Source organism: Aedes albopictus, chromosome 3 (genome assembly GCF_035046485.1).
Source record: "Aedes albopictus strain Foshan chromosome 3, AalbF5, whole genome shotgun sequence".
Classification (NCBI taxonomy): Eukaryota; Metazoa; Arthropoda; class Insecta; order Diptera; family Culicidae; genus Aedes; species Aedes albopictus.
Genome location: NC_085138.1, coordinates 37,068,302 through 37,088,805, shown reverse-complemented (window position 1 = coordinate 37,088,805; position 20,504 = coordinate 37,068,302). Strand labels below are relative to the sequence as shown.

Here is a 20,504-nt window from a genome sequence, read left to right as displayed (position 1 = left end):
GGGGTCAATATGACACAGACAGGCACGCTGAACGTACGAACGCCAGCGTGGTGCGTCTTGCCTAACATCCTAGGAGAGTTGAAGCTGCATAAGAGGTAGGTAATGAGCATTGTTGGAACGTATGTGCGAAGTTCCAGGTCCAGCAAGACACATTGTTAGCCTTTTAAGCAGCCAGAAAGTTTCACAGTTAATAAATGTTCATTTCGTCATGGAGAGTGCCAGCCACAAACCGAATATTGTGGTGTACTACTACTGATTATGTGTTATCCTAATTGTGAAGTTGTGCAAATAAATAAATGTACGTATGTATATATCTAAATGTATCCATAGGTTCAATATCCGTAATATCCTGCAATGACAGCAGTGCTCAGATTACGTCTCTCTTCAATTTGCATCGATTGCAGTCCTATTGAAGTCAATATGTTTGCGCTCGTAAAACACGATTACATCCAATCCAAACAGCCATATTTATTGAACAGCTCCAATCTGCTGCCCCCACTCTCTACCTCTAGTAATCGTATCTCTAATTCAGCCCGCTTCCGTTCCGTTTGTTTTTCAGCTTGTTTTCCGACCTGAAGTCGCTGGCAGGCACGGCCCTTCTCAGCCTGCTCGCATCGCTCTTCATGAGCCAGCTGCTGTTCGTGATCGGCGTGGGTGGCGTTCAGGTAAGTTTCCCTATTGCATCATCGTATCGCGCGCGACGGAAATTCAATATTAAGCCCCCTTCCACCGGAACCTCGCTCGCTGGCACTGTAATTCGATCCCGGACCTCGAAATCTCCCGCACGATTTAATCCCCCCCCCTTCTGACTCGCGGAAGACGCACGACAAATTTGTGCGATGACGGAGGCTATTTTGATGCACAATCGTTGGTGTGGTCCCACGGGGGGAGTCGGGAGAGAAGCCTAACGAACTTAACTGGCAGACAGTCAGGCAGCGCGGATGATGTTTACGCTGACGATGACGACGATGATGATTCAGGGAAAGCCATTTTCCTGTGAAATTTTCTGCAATTCTGCTTCCCGTCGTCAATTTCACTTGGCTATGGCGGCACCCTTACCTTTACAAGAAGGTGTTGGTTGGGTGGTTGCTGACTGCTGCTATCATCATTGTGATGCGTGTTACCGCCCGTCCATCGACCCCTTTGCAGTTAGAAGCGAACCGAACGGCTCTGATATGGCGCAGTACGGTGACGATGTGACAGTATGGAACGTGGCATCATCGTTGTAGCGCAAGTTCGCTCCATTATCCCTAATGGAAGGCAATTTTTGCTTTTTCCCAGATCACAGACACTTTCGCTCGGTGGTAACGGTTGTCACGTTACGGAGCCGGAGATAGCCAAGGAGTACGGGTGGATAGGTACAGAAGGGGGAAGTCACAACCGAGTTTAAAGTGAATTGCACAGTAAAGGTAGACCAGAATCTCCAAGTGCTAACTATAGTGAAACTTTTCGTATAGTCGGTCTAATTGAGTGTGGACAGTGCCACTGCTCAAACGAACCCCGATAACTGAAAATGTATAACTCTAATAGTTGTCTTTATCATTCGTACTTACAACAAAGTAGTACAGAAAGTCGATCATTTCGTTCCTAAAATAGATATTGTCAAGTTTTATATTCCTTCAGAGTCACCAGACCAACTAAACAAAAGTCTGTCTGTATGTACGAACGTGTGTGAGTGCAAGACTATGTTAAAAAAGAGACGGACTTGTTGACCGCACCTCCAAGACCATTTCGTTTTATGGAAATTTCATTGATTTCCTTCTGCTTCGAATAGCTCATACCTGCCACACGAAATGAAAATGCAAATATCTGAGTAAGATCACAATAAAAAACTGTGATATGTCTCGATCATGTGTGCTTGTCAATATGGCAATTGTCGCTACACTGAACTATCAGAGAGGTATGGGCTATCGCAATTCATGTATCTAGTCTAGTCTAGTCTAGTCTACACATACACAGCTATCACTTGGAAGAATCCTGGAAAATGATAGAATCGACTATGTACTTCTACCATTTTTCTTCTCATTATCAACACTAGCAATGTATCGAAAATGCATTACAAGGCCTACTGTGTAGCGTCATTGAATACAATTGACCAAAACCAGAGAGCGGCGACATCTCCGTCAGCCACTCCGTATAGTATGTACTATAGTGTGAAACAAAAACGTTGGGAGTGACGTTGTCAAGAAAGTTGATGTCACTCCATTGCAGCTTCGCCCTGAAATGAGATATAGAAATTTACGCCTTATATCCTGGCTTAAAGTGGAGGACGATCTGCGGACCCTATGCAGAGTGCGAAACTGGAGACAAACAGCCATGGACCGAGTGGAATGGGGACGGCTACTATGTACAGCAGAGGCCTTAGCCTGATCGGTAAGGTAAAGTCTAGGCTTAAGCGCCATTACTCGCCTTCTGAAAAGAGAAGAAAAAAATGGCGATCCCTCTCCCGGGTGTTACTAAATAACCCAAATTAAAAGTAGGAAAAACAACAGTAAGATTAACAAACGCGGAATAAAATGTATTCACACTAGTTCTGTTCAACGAAGAAGGATGAATGTGTTTGCAGTTGCTGCAGCCAGCCCTTATCCATTTGTCATGCAGCAACCCCGAGCAAGTTCAACCTACCTCTTTGAAACGAACTATCACCAACCACTCCCACGCAAATATTGAACCGCACCGTCGTCGTCAATGTTCAAATCTGAGCCCGCTATCACTAATTCTTATGGATGGCATTAGAATACCTTATGAAAATTGATCGTGCTTGCCATGACAAATTTCATAAGATAGACTTATGAAAAGAACAAAACAATCTGAAAATGCAGCAGATTAGATTCGATTCATGAACGTCGGGATCACCGAGCCCGTGTTTTATCCACACGGCTACCGACGCTTGAGAATACAGTGACCCCACACCGATGAATCACCTTATTTTTTGTACACTATTTATGAATCACCATGTTGATCAAATGGAGTGATCCATAAACTGTGGTCATTTTTGCCGATTCATAAATTGTGGGGTCATTGTACCATGTTGCTAAACATGAATAAAAGCCAAGCTGTGAGACGATTTTACGTCATAGAGTGACCTTATGAAATTCATCCGAATCATTATGAATTATTTAAAGGCCGTTTCATAAGTTGGGCCTTATGGAAATCTTAAGGTTATTTGGCTGAGTGTAGGGAACTCACTCAAGGTCTTTCACATGCGTATCTGGGGGTCTGGTTCGACTCTAAACCCAAGTAACATTTCGACGACTCTTGTAGTGGTTTTGGAAACCGTCATAAAACCAAATACCTATTATTTTGGTTTTATGATGGATTTAACATCCTCTTCCAGTCTATTTGCATATAAATTGTTACTTGGGAAGGCACCTGGGGAAAGCATATTAATTATCTGTATCAGAAGTGCCAACAACGAATCAACTTCATGCCCACACTCACCGGAACATGGTGGGGAGCCCACCCAGAAGACAACGATACTGCCGGTTCTCGAATACGGTAGCTTTTGCTTTCAGTCCGCCGCGAAAACACACGTCTTGAAGCTAGAGCGTATCCAGTATCGTTGTCTTCGGATCGCGTTAGGCTGCATGAACTCGACGCACACAATGAGTTTGGAGATACTAGCAGCAGTACTCCCTTTATCAGATCGTTTCGTGGAATTGTCGTTGAGGTTTCTCATCCGCTGTGAGGTGCAAAATCCATTGGTAATTGAAAATTTTGAAAAGCTGATCGAACGATTTCATCAAACAAAGTTTATGACAGTGTACTACTCGTACATGAATCTGGAGGTTAACTCTTCTTCGAATTTTCTCAACCGTGATTGCTTCCAAGACTTCTCCAATTCCACTATAGTTTTTGATCTGTCCATGTTGTAGAAATCCGTGGAATTCCAGATCCGCTCCGATCGGAGCACATTCCAAAAATTTTTGCAAGCAAGTTTGGTCAAGTCAGTTGCGACAGAAGGTTTTTCACTGACGGGTCAAAAACAAATGATTCCACTGGATTTGGTGTATTTAATGAGCCCATAAACTTCAAAGTCCATGCCCAGTATATGTCGCAGAATTGGCGGCTATACACTACGCATTAGAGCAAACCGCCTCTCTTCCCTCTGATCAATATTTCATTTTTACGGATAGTCTCAGCTCAATTGAGGCTATTCGCTCAATGAGGCCGATGAAGCATTCCCCGTATTTCCTGAGCGAAATTCGATCAATTTTGAGTGCTTTATCGTATCAAGCATATAATATCACCTTGGTTTGGGTCCCTTCGCATTGCTCGATCCCGGGTTATGAGAAAGCGGACTCGCTCGCCAAGGTGGGCGGTATGGAAGGCGATATTTATGACCGGCATATCGCCTTTAATGATTTTTTTTTTCGATTGCTCGTCAGCATGCCTTGGTCAGTTGGCAACAAAAATGGGATGCAGGGGAAATGGGCAGGTGGTTACATTCAATTCTCCCACAGGTATCGAAGACGGCGTGGTTCAAAGGGGTTGGACATGGGTCGAGATTTTATCGAGACAATGTGTCGACTTATGTCCAATCACTACTCTTTGGGCTCGCACTTCTATCGAATAGGGCTCACAGATAGCAATCGCTGTAGCTGTGGTGTAGGCTATCAAGATATCTACCATGTTGTGTGGGAATGCCCCGAATACGGTATTGCCAGATCCGATTTATGTGCATCCCTCAGGGCCCGAGGGAAACCAGAAAAGGAAGACATTAGAGATGTGTTGGGTAAACTTGATCTTGAGTACATGAAGCTCGTGTACGATTTCTTGAAGCAAGCTGAAGTCTTCGTTTGATAATTTCGTCTAGTTGTTCCACTTGTCCACCTCGTGTCTTTGTTTGATATCTCAGTCTTGTTGCTCCACTTGTCCACCTCGTGCCCCTTCGAAAATCGTCTGTTTGTATCGTTACAGGTTGTTTGTCCACTCTACGTTTGTCCAGCAGCAATACGCCACATCATGCTGTTAAGTGTCAACGAAAAGCCCTCATCACCCTATCCTTTCCTCAAATATTATTGTTACCCCTAACCTCGACTAAACCGCGAGTATTACGGTTCCCCAAAACTAATATAGTTTTAGTCAAACACATAACATTGTAAGAAATAAAAAAAAAATAACTGAATTCGGCTCCGTTATGCCTGTTGGCGCATGAGCCTCAAATAAATGATTAACCCTCGAACGATCGCGCTGTTGTATTTTGTACAACACGTTCAAAAAATCTCGCTTTTTGTACTCAGCATTAGCGTGGTGCTGACGCAGGTAGTCAACCGCGCGAGTTACGGAAGGTTAAGTCAAAAAATCCTTGTGCTCATCATTCTACCAGGTATAAAGTAGAAAAGTGAAAGCAGCAGAAAGGCAACCAGTTTAATAAAGTAGAATATAATCTAGGCGCTGTACAAAATGTAAGTGCAGCTGTCAATTGAAATTGCTCACGTAGTGCCCTAGTGGACAATAGAGCTTAAAATTAGGTAAAGTGATTAAGAATAAAAAAAATATTTTTGCAATTCTTTGTCAGAGTCTATACTTATGACGGGTAGTGTATACCCATATTGTATGGTTTTAAAGCCTAAAACTCCATTAAACATAAGTTTTCTTGAATTTGGAGCCGCCACCTTAGATTTTATACCACCATCTTGGATATTCTGATCGCTATTTTTGAAGTCCAGATACCGTCCCTATACCAAATATACTTATATTGAATGGGTTTAAAGGCTAAAACACCATTGAGTAGCTGCCATGTTGAATTTGGAGCCGCCATCTTGGATTTTAGAACGCCATATTGGATATTTTGGTTGTCTTTTTTTTTACTCCAGGCATCTTCCCCATACCAAATGTACCCATATTGCATGGTTTAGAACCAGGGATGCCAATATTTAGATTTATCTGTATTATACAGATTTTTGAGCATCCGTGAAAATTTCGTTTTATATGAAATACAGATTTTTGAGCTAGAGGAGCTATTTTATTTATGTATTGGATACAGATTTTTCACCCAAATTTTGTATGGGATACAGATTTTTGGAAATAGCGATATAGGTTTTTCAAAAAATCATCTGGCACCCCTGTTTAGAACCTAAAACACCATTAAACAGACGCCATCTTGAATTTGGAGCCACCAAATTGTATTTTAGACCACCATCTTGGATATTCTCCATTCTTGGACTCCGAACATCTTGTCCATACCAAATATACCCATAATGCATGGTTTTAGAGCCTTAAACACCATTAAACAGCCGCCATCTTGAATTTTGGACCGCCATTTTGAATAATATGGTCTCTATTTTTGGAGTCAAGACATGTTCTCCATGTGAAATATACCCATAACGCAGTTTTAGAGCCTAAACAGCAGATAACTTTTGATAGGAAAAAGATACATCTCTAAATGTTTGATATGGTGTGTAAATATGTTCCCGCTTCCGATTGACGCAAAAATTTTGAAAATCGGGGGTTACCAACATGGTGGAAAAACAGTGTTGGTATAAAAATACAAGATGGCGGCCAAAACCAATATGGCCGACCCAACTTTTTATAACTGTAAATAGTAGCCATATTTCTCATCTTTTCAACAACATTTCGTTATTAGGTGGTTTTTGAAGAAACTTTTGAGATATAACGGTTTAAATGAACCAACAATTGATCAAAATCGAGGGGTCCGCCAAAATGGTTGTGGGTCTAATTAACGGGGGGTCCATCAAATTGATTAACAAAATGCATTTTTCTTACTTTTTTGAGGAGGACTTTTAGAAAATCACCACCTTAAACATTTTTAAAGACATGGTGTAAATAGTGAGACGGTCTCAGCGAGAGTTACCCATTGCATCTAAAAATCTATTGAACAGCCGCCTCTTAAATTTGGAGCCGCCATCTTGAATATTAGGCTGCCATCTTGAATTTTGGGCCGACATCGTGGAATTTCTGGTGTCCAGTGATGATTTCCGCATAAAATTCGTCAACCATGCTAAAGGTTACAAAAATCGCCACAGTTTGATGTGTCACATGATGGGACTTGGTTCAGTTTTATATACAGCCAGTTTTACCGGTGCTGGTCCGGATCACTGAAATGGCCATAACTCCAGAACGCCTTGACCGATCCAGACCATTTTTTAATAGCAAATGATGCGGTTCGATTCGAGTTATAATCTGAAAAATCGGCCAATGGGAAGTGCCTTAAAAGTGAGTGAACTTATTTTGTACACAGATATACAATACATGCATACAGACATAATCTCAATTCGTCGAACTGAGTTGATTGGTATATGAGACTTGATCCTCCGAGCCTTTTTTCAAAAAATCGTTTTTTGAGTGAACATATATCCTTTCCAGTACACTTAGTGTACGAGAAAGGCAAAAACATTGAATTCTGAGAACCTTCGTACCAATTTGTACGATAATGAAAAAAAATCCCCACATCTTTTATTTTGGTTTTATAATGCTTCTAAGAACCTCTTCTAATCTATTTGCCTGAAATATGTTACTTGGGGGTGCTCATAGAAGCTGAGATGTATGTTGTGTCCCTGTGGGGACGTTACGCAAAGAAGAAGAAGGAGAAGCTGAAGAAATTACATTGTGTCAACTGCTGCGCTGCATTGAAAACTAACATTCACCTCTATAATAGCAATTAAGTAAATGAGTTGAGAGTGCGTCACATCAACAGAGTTGTCGGTTTACATCATTTACAACGGCTCAGAAAAACAAACAGAACTCATGGTGCTATATCCATCCCGCTGACAAGCCATTAGTAGAGAGAAGACTCGAAACACTAGACAGAAGCACACGTAGAGCATTAAGGGGGGTGGGGGAGGGGGCATTACAAGGAGCTGCTACCACCAGTTGCAAACTCCCAACAACTGACGACGGTGTTAATGAGAAAAGTCTACAAAAAAGGACGCAATTTTCCACGGCTCTTCTTCTTTCCTACTCTCCGACACGTAGTTGATTCATCAACTTTTCCGGAGCTGGAATCGCACGATAAGAGAGTTGGTTGTAGGTAAGTCGCATCGCAATCAAAAGCAGCGGCTTGGTGTTGCTTGTGACTAACTATCTTTCAGACTGTAATGGCAAAAGATTATCCGTCCTTTTCATCGCAGTTCTTCAACTTGCTCTCATTTTTCAGCCGATCGCGTGGGGACTGATTACGTGAGTGCTTTTACAATTAGCGTCGGTGAAGGTGTACCTTGTTCCAGTGAGAACAGGAAAGTTTCCCAACTACAGCTAGGTCAGTCCTCCCGGTTCTAATCTGATGATCGGATAATCCCGGCTGGCTGGCTAGCTGGGTGAGGGAGCTTCAACGACGACCACTCCCGTCAGTCGTCGACTCGGAATTCCGCTGTACGCCTTATGATGGACGGACAACAACGTGCCATCGTGGCATTTGTCACGGGAAATAGGAGCAATTCATCACTACATTGGACGTGAAAAGCGCAATTTGCGTCGTGTGCATTCCACCCGGAGCTGGAGCTGGCGAACTGACTGACGGACGGCTGTCTTACTTGGGAAAGGGGATCCTTTTCTGCTGACGGACGTCAACGGCGATGGGAGGTGACATCCCAACAATGTAGATAAGGGAAACGAATAGGAAGCAGAAAACGGGATTGGTGCATTTTGCGCGAGTTGCATTGATGGGTGGTAGTGCTTTTTAAAACTGGCGGAACAAATGATATTGTTGGCTGAAATCTAGGGTAAGTGATTCCATCTTTATGATAGTTCTTGTTGTAGCGGTATTGGACAAATACTGAGTTATTTTAGGAATTAGCCCAACTAACATTCAATGTGAATGTAAACGCCTACTTTCTTAATTCGGTTAACACCAATCGTGACAACTTCTCAGACTTCGGCAGTTCATCTGAATTTTGATCTGTCCATGAAGGATGAGGTGGCACTGGCACGGTAAAGGCTGGGTATGCTGCGCAATTCAGATCCCATTGTGATCCTCTAGCCTCTGCCCAGCAACTCCTATCCCTACCTCCACGCGGTACCGGCCGGATACTATGAGAAACCTTAGAGAAAATCGGGTAACCAACCCCGGTGCACAGTGATGCGAGGGCGGAAAAAAGTCGAAAAATCAACTTACGTATTTTGATTCAAATGTATTTTTTCATTTTTTCTCGACATTTCAATAGTCTATTTTCGAAATTTGGTGCTGATTGAACGAAAATTGATTTTTTTCCAGAGCTTTAAAGTGGGTGTAAATCATACTTGAAATTTAAGCTCCCATATAAAATGTATGGAAAAACAAAAACAAACTTCCTCTAAGTTTTCAAATATGAGCACACATTTGTACACATTTCACGCTATATTCATTTTGAAGATTTGTTTGTCAGCTTTCAGAAAACCTAGGGCTTATTTTGCGCATACTTGCGCAACACATGGTTTTCGGCAAAGAACAACTAGAAAGCCCTTATGTTGAATGACATTTGACCTCTTGCTTATAGTTAGCGTATTGCTTTACTTATTTTTACTTTTATTTTCAAGGCTCAGACGTCATGAAGCTTTACGGAGCCATGCAAGCAACTCATACATAGACGAGAGGTCAATGGGAAAACATCTTTATATCTAAATTATTTCCAACACTTTCTCAAATTCTACAATGAGAAAGTTTCTATTCATTTGTATCGGCTCAGCTACCATAGCGCATAACAGAGCCGATGTTTGTTGTAGAATGTTAATATTTTTATGTGTGAAAAGTATTTTAAGACAAGACATAAATAGCTATTATGCGCGCAGGTATTCAGCAAGAGTACGTTGATGATGTCTGTTTTCGATTTATGACCGTTCCAGAATATTTTCGTTTTTAAAATTTTTATTGCGATGGTGTCCCTTTAGGCCCTGTTTCTTGATTTTCTCGAAGTTAAAAGGACCAATTTTAATTAGAAAGCATGATGTCATGATGATGATGATGATGAAAGCAAGGTCATGATGATAACCAACTGGAATAACACCCAAGGTGCACGACAATCCAAAAAGTTTATTACTCCAAATATTTCTGTTACACAAAAACTTCTTGCTCTGTCAAAGAAAGACCTGTGTACATACACAGGACTAATAACAGGCCACTGTTTAGTTAAATATCACCTAAGGCTTGTCAAAATAGTCGAAGAGGATGTTTGTCGTTTTTGCAATGAGGAAACTGAGACCTCTGAACATTTGCTATGTGACTGTATTGTGCTTTATAGCACAAGGCTAAAGTATTTTGACAAGGGATTTTTTCAGCCCTCTGATATATGGTCGTTATACCCTTGTATGGTATTTCATTTTATACGATATATTATTCCCTGCTGGGAAAATACCGATAATCATGTGCAGAGGGTCTCTACTCATAGTGACCTATCGCCTTGAGATACGGTTAAACATTAAAGTGGGTGGTGTATCACAATAGATCAGAGAAATGGTCGCAGTGATAAGTAACCCTACAAAAAAAAAAAAAAAATAGAAAGCATGAAATGACCCTAATATTCAAATCTGATCTTTTGATAAGTTGGTTGGCATGAATTTATCAGCAAGCAAAAGTTTGATATTCGCGCAAAACGTAACGCGTGGAATGTGTCAAACGCCAAAAAAAAAAGGTAAATTGGCATAGACAATTTTCAGTAAGACTACGGAAGTCTTTAAAGAACTTTAATTGAAGCTGATGAGGAGATTTTGTTGCAGCTGGGACGTTACGCCAATAAATAGAAGGAAGTTGTTTTTATCGAAATTGTAAACCCACGTATCTAAAATGAAAAAAAAAAACAAAATACTTGAACTTATTAACCCATGTTAAATATATCAGGTTTTGTAATTGTTTGCATTACACACTTCTGGTAAACTTTTTTGTTTGTCCTAAATGAGTAATTACATGCTTTTGTTTTTCTAGCGGATATTTTGCCTAATTGAGATAGATCCTAATTTTCGCCACTTTCACAAGCATTAACCAATAACTCTATGCTCTGGCTTATTTTACAATATTTTTTTTAGTATTGATTCAACGTTTTTTTGTGTTCATGAATAATAGAAATTTATGGAAAATATAAATAAATACATGAATAAGTACTGGTACGAAATTGTTTTAGTTGGTTCAAAAGTATAACGGTCAAACGAACTGGTTCTTCTGATCATTTAGGAGAACTTCATATAGGAGAACTTCAACGTTTCTCAAACTGAACAATAATTTATTTTACCCGGCTTATAACTAAGTTGGTTTTAGCCAGTTTGCAAAATCATTTAGTTTCGTTGATCTGTCATTCTTTAAAAATAATAATGTTTTTACACTTACACTGCACAGGCGGATCTTTTATATTCTTTTCAAAAGTTCATCGGATTAGTGAACCGGCTTTCCTTATCACTTATTGTGGTCCTATGTTTAATCGTTCATAAAAATAAATTAACAATTATCAAGCTGGACAGCAAATTAATTAACCGGTTCATAAATTATTGTTTTTGATTAACCGGCTCTCGAAATTATCTTTTTTTGTCGAATGGGCATCCATTTACTAGTGGGATGAATTTCATGATTTTACCGGTTCGTAAATGAACCGGTTTTCCAATTCACTTATTTTATTTTTTGTGGAAGGTTAGCCATAAGAAGTAATTATAAAACAACTATCCTCAAGAGATATACTGTAATTATTTAACCGGTTAAAAAATAGATCGGTTAGACAAAACGGTTCAACAAATAATGTATTCTCCACTTGTTTATCATCATACTGTATAGAACATCAGCATAATACCAGTTGGACGAAATCCTTGATTTTACCGGTTCAAAAGTGGACCGGTTAAGCAAACCGGTTCGCAAAATAATACATTTTATTCATGTTTAATTGCCCATGAAAATAAATTATAAAAAATTAACGATTTCTAATCGGAATTATAAAATATTTTTTACCGGTTCAAAAATGAACCGGTTCGGCGAAATGAACATTTCTATTGTACTAGTCGCTTCTCACTCAAAAAAATCTGTTATCTCAATTGGTTCCCTTTTGGACGTTGGAGGGTAAAAAACATTCTCAAATCGTCCACTTCCCCAGGGGAACCAGGATTCCGGAACGGTCCTGAAAGTGGCCAATGTGGCCCATAGGATGTCAACATGACTTCTAGTTAACTTATTCTAATAAATAATAAAGTTTTTATAAGCTTTGAACGAATATCATGCATGTTAAGACTTTTTGCCACCTTTTGTATGAAGCCGCATCACTGTGCGGTGGGAACTTTGGTCGTAGGCTGACAGGGAAGGGGGGGTTTGCTTCGGTAAACCTGAGCGTCTGTTCTCCAGGAGGAGCGGCTCACTACAGCGTCTGATCATCGTGTTAGGGGCGGCTGATCTACGTCCGAGTGCCAGGGAAGGACTCTAAGCTCAACTGTGCACTATGGTCCTCCGGAAAGTAGGGGGTTGGTGTCAGGCCCTACGAGCCAGCCGTAAAAAAACCATTGTAGCGGAAAATCAGCAAAAGAATGTGAACCGAGACCAACGGCAACGACCCCAGCGAACAAAAAGGACTTGCGATTGGAAACTCGGTACGTGGAACTGCCGATCTCTCAACTTCATTGGGAGCACCCGCATACTCGCCGATCTACTGAAGGACCGCGGGTTCGGCATCGTAGCGCTGCAGGAGGTGTGTTGGACAGGATCAATGGTGCGAACGTTTAGAGGTAATCATACCATCTACCAGAGCTGCGGCAACACACGCAAGCTGGGAACAGCTTTCATCGTGATGGGTGATATGCAGAGGCGGGTGATCGGTTGGTGGCCGATCGACAAAAGAATATGCAGGTTCAGGATCAAGGGCCGATTCTTCAACTTCAGCATAATAAACGTGCACAGCCCACACTCCGGAAGTACTGATGATGACAAGGACGCATTTTACGCGCAGCTCGAACGCGAGTACGATCGCTGCCCAAGCCACGGCGTCAAGATCATCATAGGAGATTTGAACGCTCAGGTAGGCCAGGAGGAGGAATTCAGACCGACGATTGGATAGATCAGCGCCCACCAGCAGACGAAAGAAAACGGCCTACGACTCATTGATTTCGCCGCCTCCAAAAACATGACCATACATAGCACCTTTTTCCAACACAGCCACCCTTATCGTTACACCTGGAGATCACCACAGCAGATGGAATCCCAAATCGACCACGTTCTGATTGACGGACGGTACTTCTCCGACATTATCGACGTCAGGACCTATCGTGGCGCCAACATCGACTCCGACCACTATCTGGTGGTGGTCAAAATGCGCACAAAACTCTCCGTCATCAACAATGTACGGTACCGGCGACCGCCACGGTACAACCTAGAGCGACTGAAGCAACCGGATGTTGTAACGTTTTGACGTTTTTATTCTTTTAAGTAAAATAAAGTTTGAATTCAAATGTAACCGTTCCTTGAATAAGCACGAGAGAATCTAAAACGCGGTGGCTTTTGCGCCACTCTCGCGAGCGAGAGACCACCGGTTCATTCCAAAGTGTGCCCGACTAATTAGACGACTCTTCACTCAAGGGCTTCTTCGAACGGCCGCTAGCTCAACTAAACACTCAAAAACCTAATAAACAAAACTCACAAACTGAACCAATAAACAGAAATTTACTCAAATAAAAACTAAAAAGTCGTTGAAGTGAATTTATTAAACGATAATTTAAGAAACAACAAAAAAAAACAATAGAAACATAGAAAAACTAAAACAACTGAATTCATTAACGCGTATATTGTTTTCACAAAAATGCTCGTCAAGTGTAAGTGTGTATGTGTGTGAGTGTGTGTGATCATGGCCATGATTGACGTACCTGCGCAGGTTTTTGGTCGTTGACGGTGCTATCTTCGTGGCCAATCGTCGACGACTATGGGCTCTCCTTATTGTTCGCCGGGTTAAAGGTGCGGAGGGGTGTCGGCGGTCCGGTACTCTGCCCGATCATGCGTCAACCGCACGCAGGTAGGCCGGAAGTAATCCCCTTTATTCCGTTTGACTGCCATTTGTTGGCGGGCGAGGAGGAGCACCAGTAGAAATGGCTTGAAGCCCAAAATAAAAAGCGTCTCTTGGACGCTGAGGTCCAAAGACGAACACAAATCAGAACAATGTACACTAAAACAAATTCAATTATACAATTACCTTTTGGAAAATTAAACAAATGCTCAGGAAGAAGAGTGTCGGCCCCTGGCGACACAATCCAATTTTTAAACACTTCAAAACGAGAACAAAGACAATTCAAATTAAACTCACTTCAAACAACACAAATTTACTGAACATCAACTCTAAGAAACACTACACACCTCTCCAGCCGACTTAACTATAAAGTGATGGAGTCAAGTCGATTTCTCTAGTCAAGTAAATTTCCTGCTATTGAATCTACAAACTATTATATACAAGTGCGCCAAATTCAAATCGCACATGGCCGTAAAAAACTATTTAACGCCATCGAAAAAGTCCTATAAGATACGTAACATGAATCGTCATTAGCTTAGCCTAGACACAAACCATATATGAAATGGATAATCTATACTAAATGAAACGGTTCAAACTCTAAGGCAAATTCAACGAATCCAATTTACATAAGATTTTACTTGAAAAGATAAAAACGTCAAAAGCTACAAATTAACTAAAATAATCATGAAAACTAATAATAAAATATAAAAAAAAAACAAAGTCTGAAATCAAAATCAAAATATTCTAAAAATACAACAATTTAATCTAATTGAATTCAAACTTTATTTTACTTAAAAGAATAAAAACGTCAAAACGTTACAATGTCATCTCAGTGTACGCGCAGAATCTCGAGGCCGTGTTGCCAGACGAGGGCGAGCTCGATGAGGCCCTTCTAGAGGACTGCTGGAGTACAGTGAAAGCAGCCATCAACGACGCAGCCGAGAGCACCATCGGGTACGTGGAACGGAATCGACGGAACGAATGGTTCGACGAAGAGTGTAGAATGGTTTTTGTGTTAATTTTTCGTCATCAAAAATCAATTTAACCCGGGAGCAGTCGTGTCGTGTACTAAGTACACGAGCCATGAAAAAATGCACGCATGTGGTACACAGCGTGAGCGCGGCGTCACTGCTGGTAGTCAAAGACGCAACTACTCGAGGGTTAGGGGTGGTGGAGGTAAAGTGGACAGGGTACAGTTTCATGGCTTTTATTATTTTTCAACATGTTTTATCGATTGAAGCTTATGCCTGAACATAAATCATTATATTTTTGCTGATCTTGAACATTGAAATCAAATAAACCTCTTTAAAATGACAAAATCTTTGAAAATCACGTGAATAATCGGAAATGATGTAAAATCTGCCTAACATGGCTAAGGGTTTCTCGTAAGTTATTTTCAAATTATTACAAGTTTTACATCCCAAACCAATGAAGACCAAGTAGAAGACTATGTTTGACCGAAAAAAAATTGAGTTTTGTGAAAAAAAAATATTTTGGAATTAATTTTAACATAATCAGACCTTGGGGGTAAAATGGACAATCGGTTCAAATTTCACCAAAATTTCATATTTTTTTATGCAAACTCCAGAATCATCAGCCATCATACATATCGTGAGATAGTTGAAGTAAAAAGTTATAAAAAAATATTTTACATCAACAAAATATAATTTTCATCCAAAAAAGTGCTTGTTTTTTATAGTATTCTTACGATAATTATTTAAGTGTGTTTCAAAGTTTGTATAAAAAATTTTAAAGCAACAAAATAAAGGTTTCGTATGACATTTGATATTTTGTAATCAAAAACATAGAAAAAATATGCTGTTATGTAACTTTTAACGACTTGTTCATTTTACCCCATCGATTGTCCATTTTACCCCCACCGATTTTTTCACGCTATTTTGATGCACGTTTTGGTGAAGAAAATAATCAAAAATTTTTTTTTTAAATGCAATCCCTTACAAGATTTCTAGAGTATATCATTACCTTCCATGTTACTCGGAAAAACTGATGGATTTTGCCGTATTTCCACTGGAAACGACCAAAATGCTTAGGTTGTCCACTTTACCCCCACCACCCCTAAACATGTTCTGGAAGATGATTCTTTTGATTTCTCGATTTTGTGAATTTCAGTTTTTGATGTTTCTATTTTTTTTTTATTTTTGAACATCCGTACACTTGTATATTTTTTCTGGAAGTCTATTTGGGATATGGATTTTTGGGACGAATTTTGAGATTTTATGATTATTGTTGAAATATATTTATTGACGAATTTCGCACCAAGACGAGGTTGGCAGCACCCTTTCAGAATGTAATAAAATAGTGTACGTTTCAAGACTTTACCTTTTCAAGCAACTTTGCATATTTTTTTATATATACCTAGACTACCCTTTGAAAAGAGTCAGTTTTTTCACCATTTTTTTTTTCAGAAAAAATAACTCGAATGTTGATGATGATTAACTGGGCTTGTTAGGGGAATATCTGTAAATAAAAAGAAAATCGCGTTAAGTACTGTTCCTTTGAATTCCACTAAGAATTTGCATCCTTTGACAGATACGTATTTCGACCTCAACTGTAAGGTCGTCTTCAGTGTCTTGAGTTTTGGTTAGAAAAACTTTTTTTCCTTAAAAGTGCCCATCTTTAGATGTACGGAGAAAAGTTAGGCAACTATATTGCCTTTCTTAAAAAAAAATCAAAACATAAAAATGTGGGCTTTTTCTGTAAATACAGATCGGACTGCAATGTAGGACAGATCGGAGAAGTACTAGATTTGTAGTATTGAGCTGAATTTTAGTATGGCGAGAAGGTCAATTCTTCGTTTATGCAGTGAAAAGGTGGAAAAAAGCTTGGGTATTATGGCACCGACGAACCGACGTGACAGTGATGTTTCAAAAGTGTCCCCCCCCCCCAAATTTAACGGTCAACCAGCAAAGCGAGCGAACGCTTCTGTCAAATCAGCACAGGCGCGAACCTTTTCCTATATGAATACACGGGGGTTTGGAGTCAAGCTATAAAAACAACGCGAACCGTTATAGAGGAGGCGGTAGTGTTCGGCTATTTTTCATCATGGCGTCGGGGACAACAAATTTGAATTTATGTAGGTGACGAGCCATTTTCTTTTTCCCTTGAGCAAGCCCACTTAAAGCATACTAGCGTGACCTTTGCGTGACCTCAAAATGACCGACAAAAAGATCCAAATTATTTGCCTCTATCGAACCTTCGACGCCATTCGCGATCGTTCGAAAAAAACTCTTGTCGTTCGTAGAGAAATTCTCTTCGAAATCGAGTGACCTTGACGAGCTGGAGGAAAAATTGTCTGTGGTTGACGATTTACGTGGCCAGTTTCTTGACACCCGCTCGAAACTGTATGGTTTGGTAAAGGACGAAGACCTCGCTGATATCCAGGAACATGGTAAGGAAATTGAAGACATTCTTGACAAAAGTCGCTACAAAATTCGTCGTCAGTTGAAAATTGCTAAACCGCCAACAAAAGTGGGACCAGACGTCAAGCCAGAATCTGAAACCAGCTCTTCCAAAAGTAAACTTCCCGATATTCCCCTTCCAAAATTCGACGGCCATTACGAAAATTGGATCTATTTTCGGGATCAATTCAAATCAATTATTTGCCGTCGGGAGAATTTGGATGATTTCGAGAAGTTACACTACCTTCGAATGTGTCTGTGTGGGGAGGCAAAACATTTGCAATGCAATGAGGAAACCTTTGCTTCTCTTTGGGATGCACTGAACCGTCGCTACGAAAACAAGAGATGGTTGGTCGAGAAACACTTGGGTGATCTTTTCCAAATTCCGCACTTGACCTCCGAAAACGCTGCTGGCCTACGATCGATGCTGGACAGTTTCTTGAAGCACATCCGTGCTTTGAATGCGCTTGGTATTCCGCTGGACAAAATGTCGGAATTGATTTTCGCCCAAATGGTCATAATGCGTTTGCATCCTCGAATCCGCCGGGAGTATGAAGCTGAACTGGAGGAGTCGAAGCTGCCGGAATGGAAGGAATTGGTAACTTTCTTAGAGAACCACTGCCGAATGCTGGAGAATTTGGAGTGTCTGAACAAGAGTTGTGCCCCTGCTTCTACAAGTCACTCTACTAAATCCTTTCCGCCCGTGTCTAATTCTCGTGCTCCATCGTCAAATCGTCCTTTTGCTGCAACTGCTACCCGTGAACGTAGTAAGATAAGCTGCTTCTTGTGCCGACAGAACCACTACATCAATCAGTGCGAGGAATTTCTCAAGTTGAGTCCAGCGCAGCGTATCGAAAAGGCGAAGTCTCTCAACCTGTGCTTCAACTGTCTTTCCAACAATCACAGTGCAGCTCAGTGTACCAGAAGTCTGTGTCGCTCGTGTCAGAAAAAGCACCATACCTTGTTGCATTTGGAGTCCAAACAATCGCTAGCCGTAGTCCCGAGTGAAACCATTCCGCCCGAACAACCCAAAACCCAACGTGAAAGGCCGTCAACTGAACCCTCCGTGTCGAACACCATCGTTTCCCAAGCTTGTCGTGCTTTCCCCATCCGACGTCAGGTTTTGCTCAATACTGCAATCATCTACGTTGAAGATGCCCGCAAGGAATTCCACAAGGTCCGCGTACTACTGGATTCTGGATCCATGGTCAACTTCATCACCGAAGATTGTATCCAACGGCTCGGTCTTAAGAAAATCAAAGGTAGTGCACAAATCACAGGCGTTTGTGGCAACACGTCGTCCATTCAGTACAAGGTGCGCACTGTAATACGTTCTACTACCTCCAACTACGAGACCGAAATCGAGTGCCTTGTCACGAAGAAGATAACTGCGGACTTGCCAATCGAAGGTTTCGACACTACGTCGCTGATGATTCCCAACAACCTGACTTTGGCGGATCCTTCCTTCAACGTTCCAAACCGAATCGACGTGCTGATCGGTGCTGACGTCTACATGAGCATCCTGGAAAGCAATCGAGTACCCTTGCACAACGGCAGTCCTGTAATGCAAGAAACACTCTTTGGTTGGGTCATTGGGGGAAGAGTGGAAGCCAAAAAACCACTTGTCTCCGCATTTGTCTCCAACGAAAACTTGGACCTTCTGCTGAGGAGTTTCTGGGACACCGAAAGCTACGGAATCGAGACTGGGTTCACAACCGAAGAGGACCAAGCGGAACAGCACTTTGTCGAAACACATCGTCGTCAGGAGGATGGTCGCTACATGGTTGAGTTGCCATTCAAGAAGGGTTGCCCAGATCTTGGCGATTCGAAACAAATGGCGTTGAAACGACTGCAGGCTTTGGACAGGCGTCTGATGCGAAACTGGAACTTGGCCACGGACTACGCTGACTTCATCAACGAATACATCAGCTTGGGTCATATGGTGGAGTTGGGCCCCTGGACCAATACGTTGCCGTGCCTGGTCAAGACTACTTCCTTCCACACCACGCTGTAGAGAAGCCGGACAGTAGTACAACCAAGTGCCGCGTAGTTTTTGATGGGTCTGCTGTATCGAGCAACGGAAAGTCATTGAATGAAAACCTACTCGTTGGTCCTGTGATTCAACCTAAACTGAACGAAATAGCCTTGAGGTTCCGTGTTCCGAAGATAGCATTCACAACGGATATCGGTAAAATGTATCGACAAGTGCAAGTTTCTCCGAACCACCAGCAGTTCCAACAAATATTGTGGACCCCCAAGATGACGACCGAACCCATTGTGTATCGACTCACTATGGTGACTTACGGGCTGGCGAGCGCACCTTTCCAAGCTGTTCGAGCAGTGAAGCAACTATGTATCGACGAAGCTGCACGTTTTCCTGAGGCGGCGAGGGTTGTTGTTGAAGACTCGTACATCGATGACATTTTGACCGGTGCAGACACACTAGAGCAAGCGGTTCGACTGAAGGATGAGATCATCGGGCTATTCGACAGCGGCAAATTCGAGCTCCACAAGTGGTGTTCCAACAGCAGCGAGTTCCTTCAAACTCTCCCCCAGGACAAAATCGAGAAGAAGCTAATGGTTGGCGAAAAGCAATCCGTGAAGGCACTTGGAATCGTCTGGAAACCAGACGAGGATGTTTTCATGCTCAACGTTGACCCAGTAATCCTCGGAAAGGCAGAAACTACCAAGCGAGAAATCCTGTCAAGCAACTCCAGATTTTTCGACCCCATTGGACTGGCCGGACCCATAACCATCGTGGTGAAACTCATCATGCAGAGCCTGTGGAAGAAGGAAAAAGGATGGGACGAAGAAGCAGACCAGGAGGACATCGACAAGTGGGTGGCGTTCAAGTCACAATTAGCAAGTCTCCAACAAATCAAGGTTAGCCGGTGTATTCTGCCATTCTCCTCCGCTACCATCCAAATCCACGGATTTTGTGACGCTTCGAATCTCGCTTACGGAGCATGCGTCTATGTCAGGTCCACAAACGAAAACGGTCAGGTCAATATGTCGTTAGTATGCTCGAGGTCACGCGTAGCCCCAATCAAAAAGGCAAGTAAATCCAAAAGGTCAGAGCCTGATCTGACTATACCCAGGCTTAAATTATGTGGTGCTTTGCTCTTGGCTCAACTTGTCACTGATACCTTAAACGCTTTGAATATCCGTACCGATAAAACTGTTCTCT

General features: G+C 41.6%; 1 protein-coding gene across 2 annotated transcripts in view; it reads left to right on the top strand.

Moving 5' to 3' along the window:
- The window catches only part of LOC109419150 (latrophilin-like protein LAT-2), a 444,748-nt gene that overhangs the window by 285,561 nt on the left and 138,683 nt on the right, over positions 1-20,504 (top strand). For both annotated transcript variants that reach the window (XM_062857118.1, XM_062857117.1), the window contains one exon: positions 560-665. In XM_062857118.1, coding sequence (XP_062713102.1) covers positions 560-665 — 106 coding nt within the window. The remainder of the gene's footprint in view (positions 1-559; positions 666-20,504) is intronic.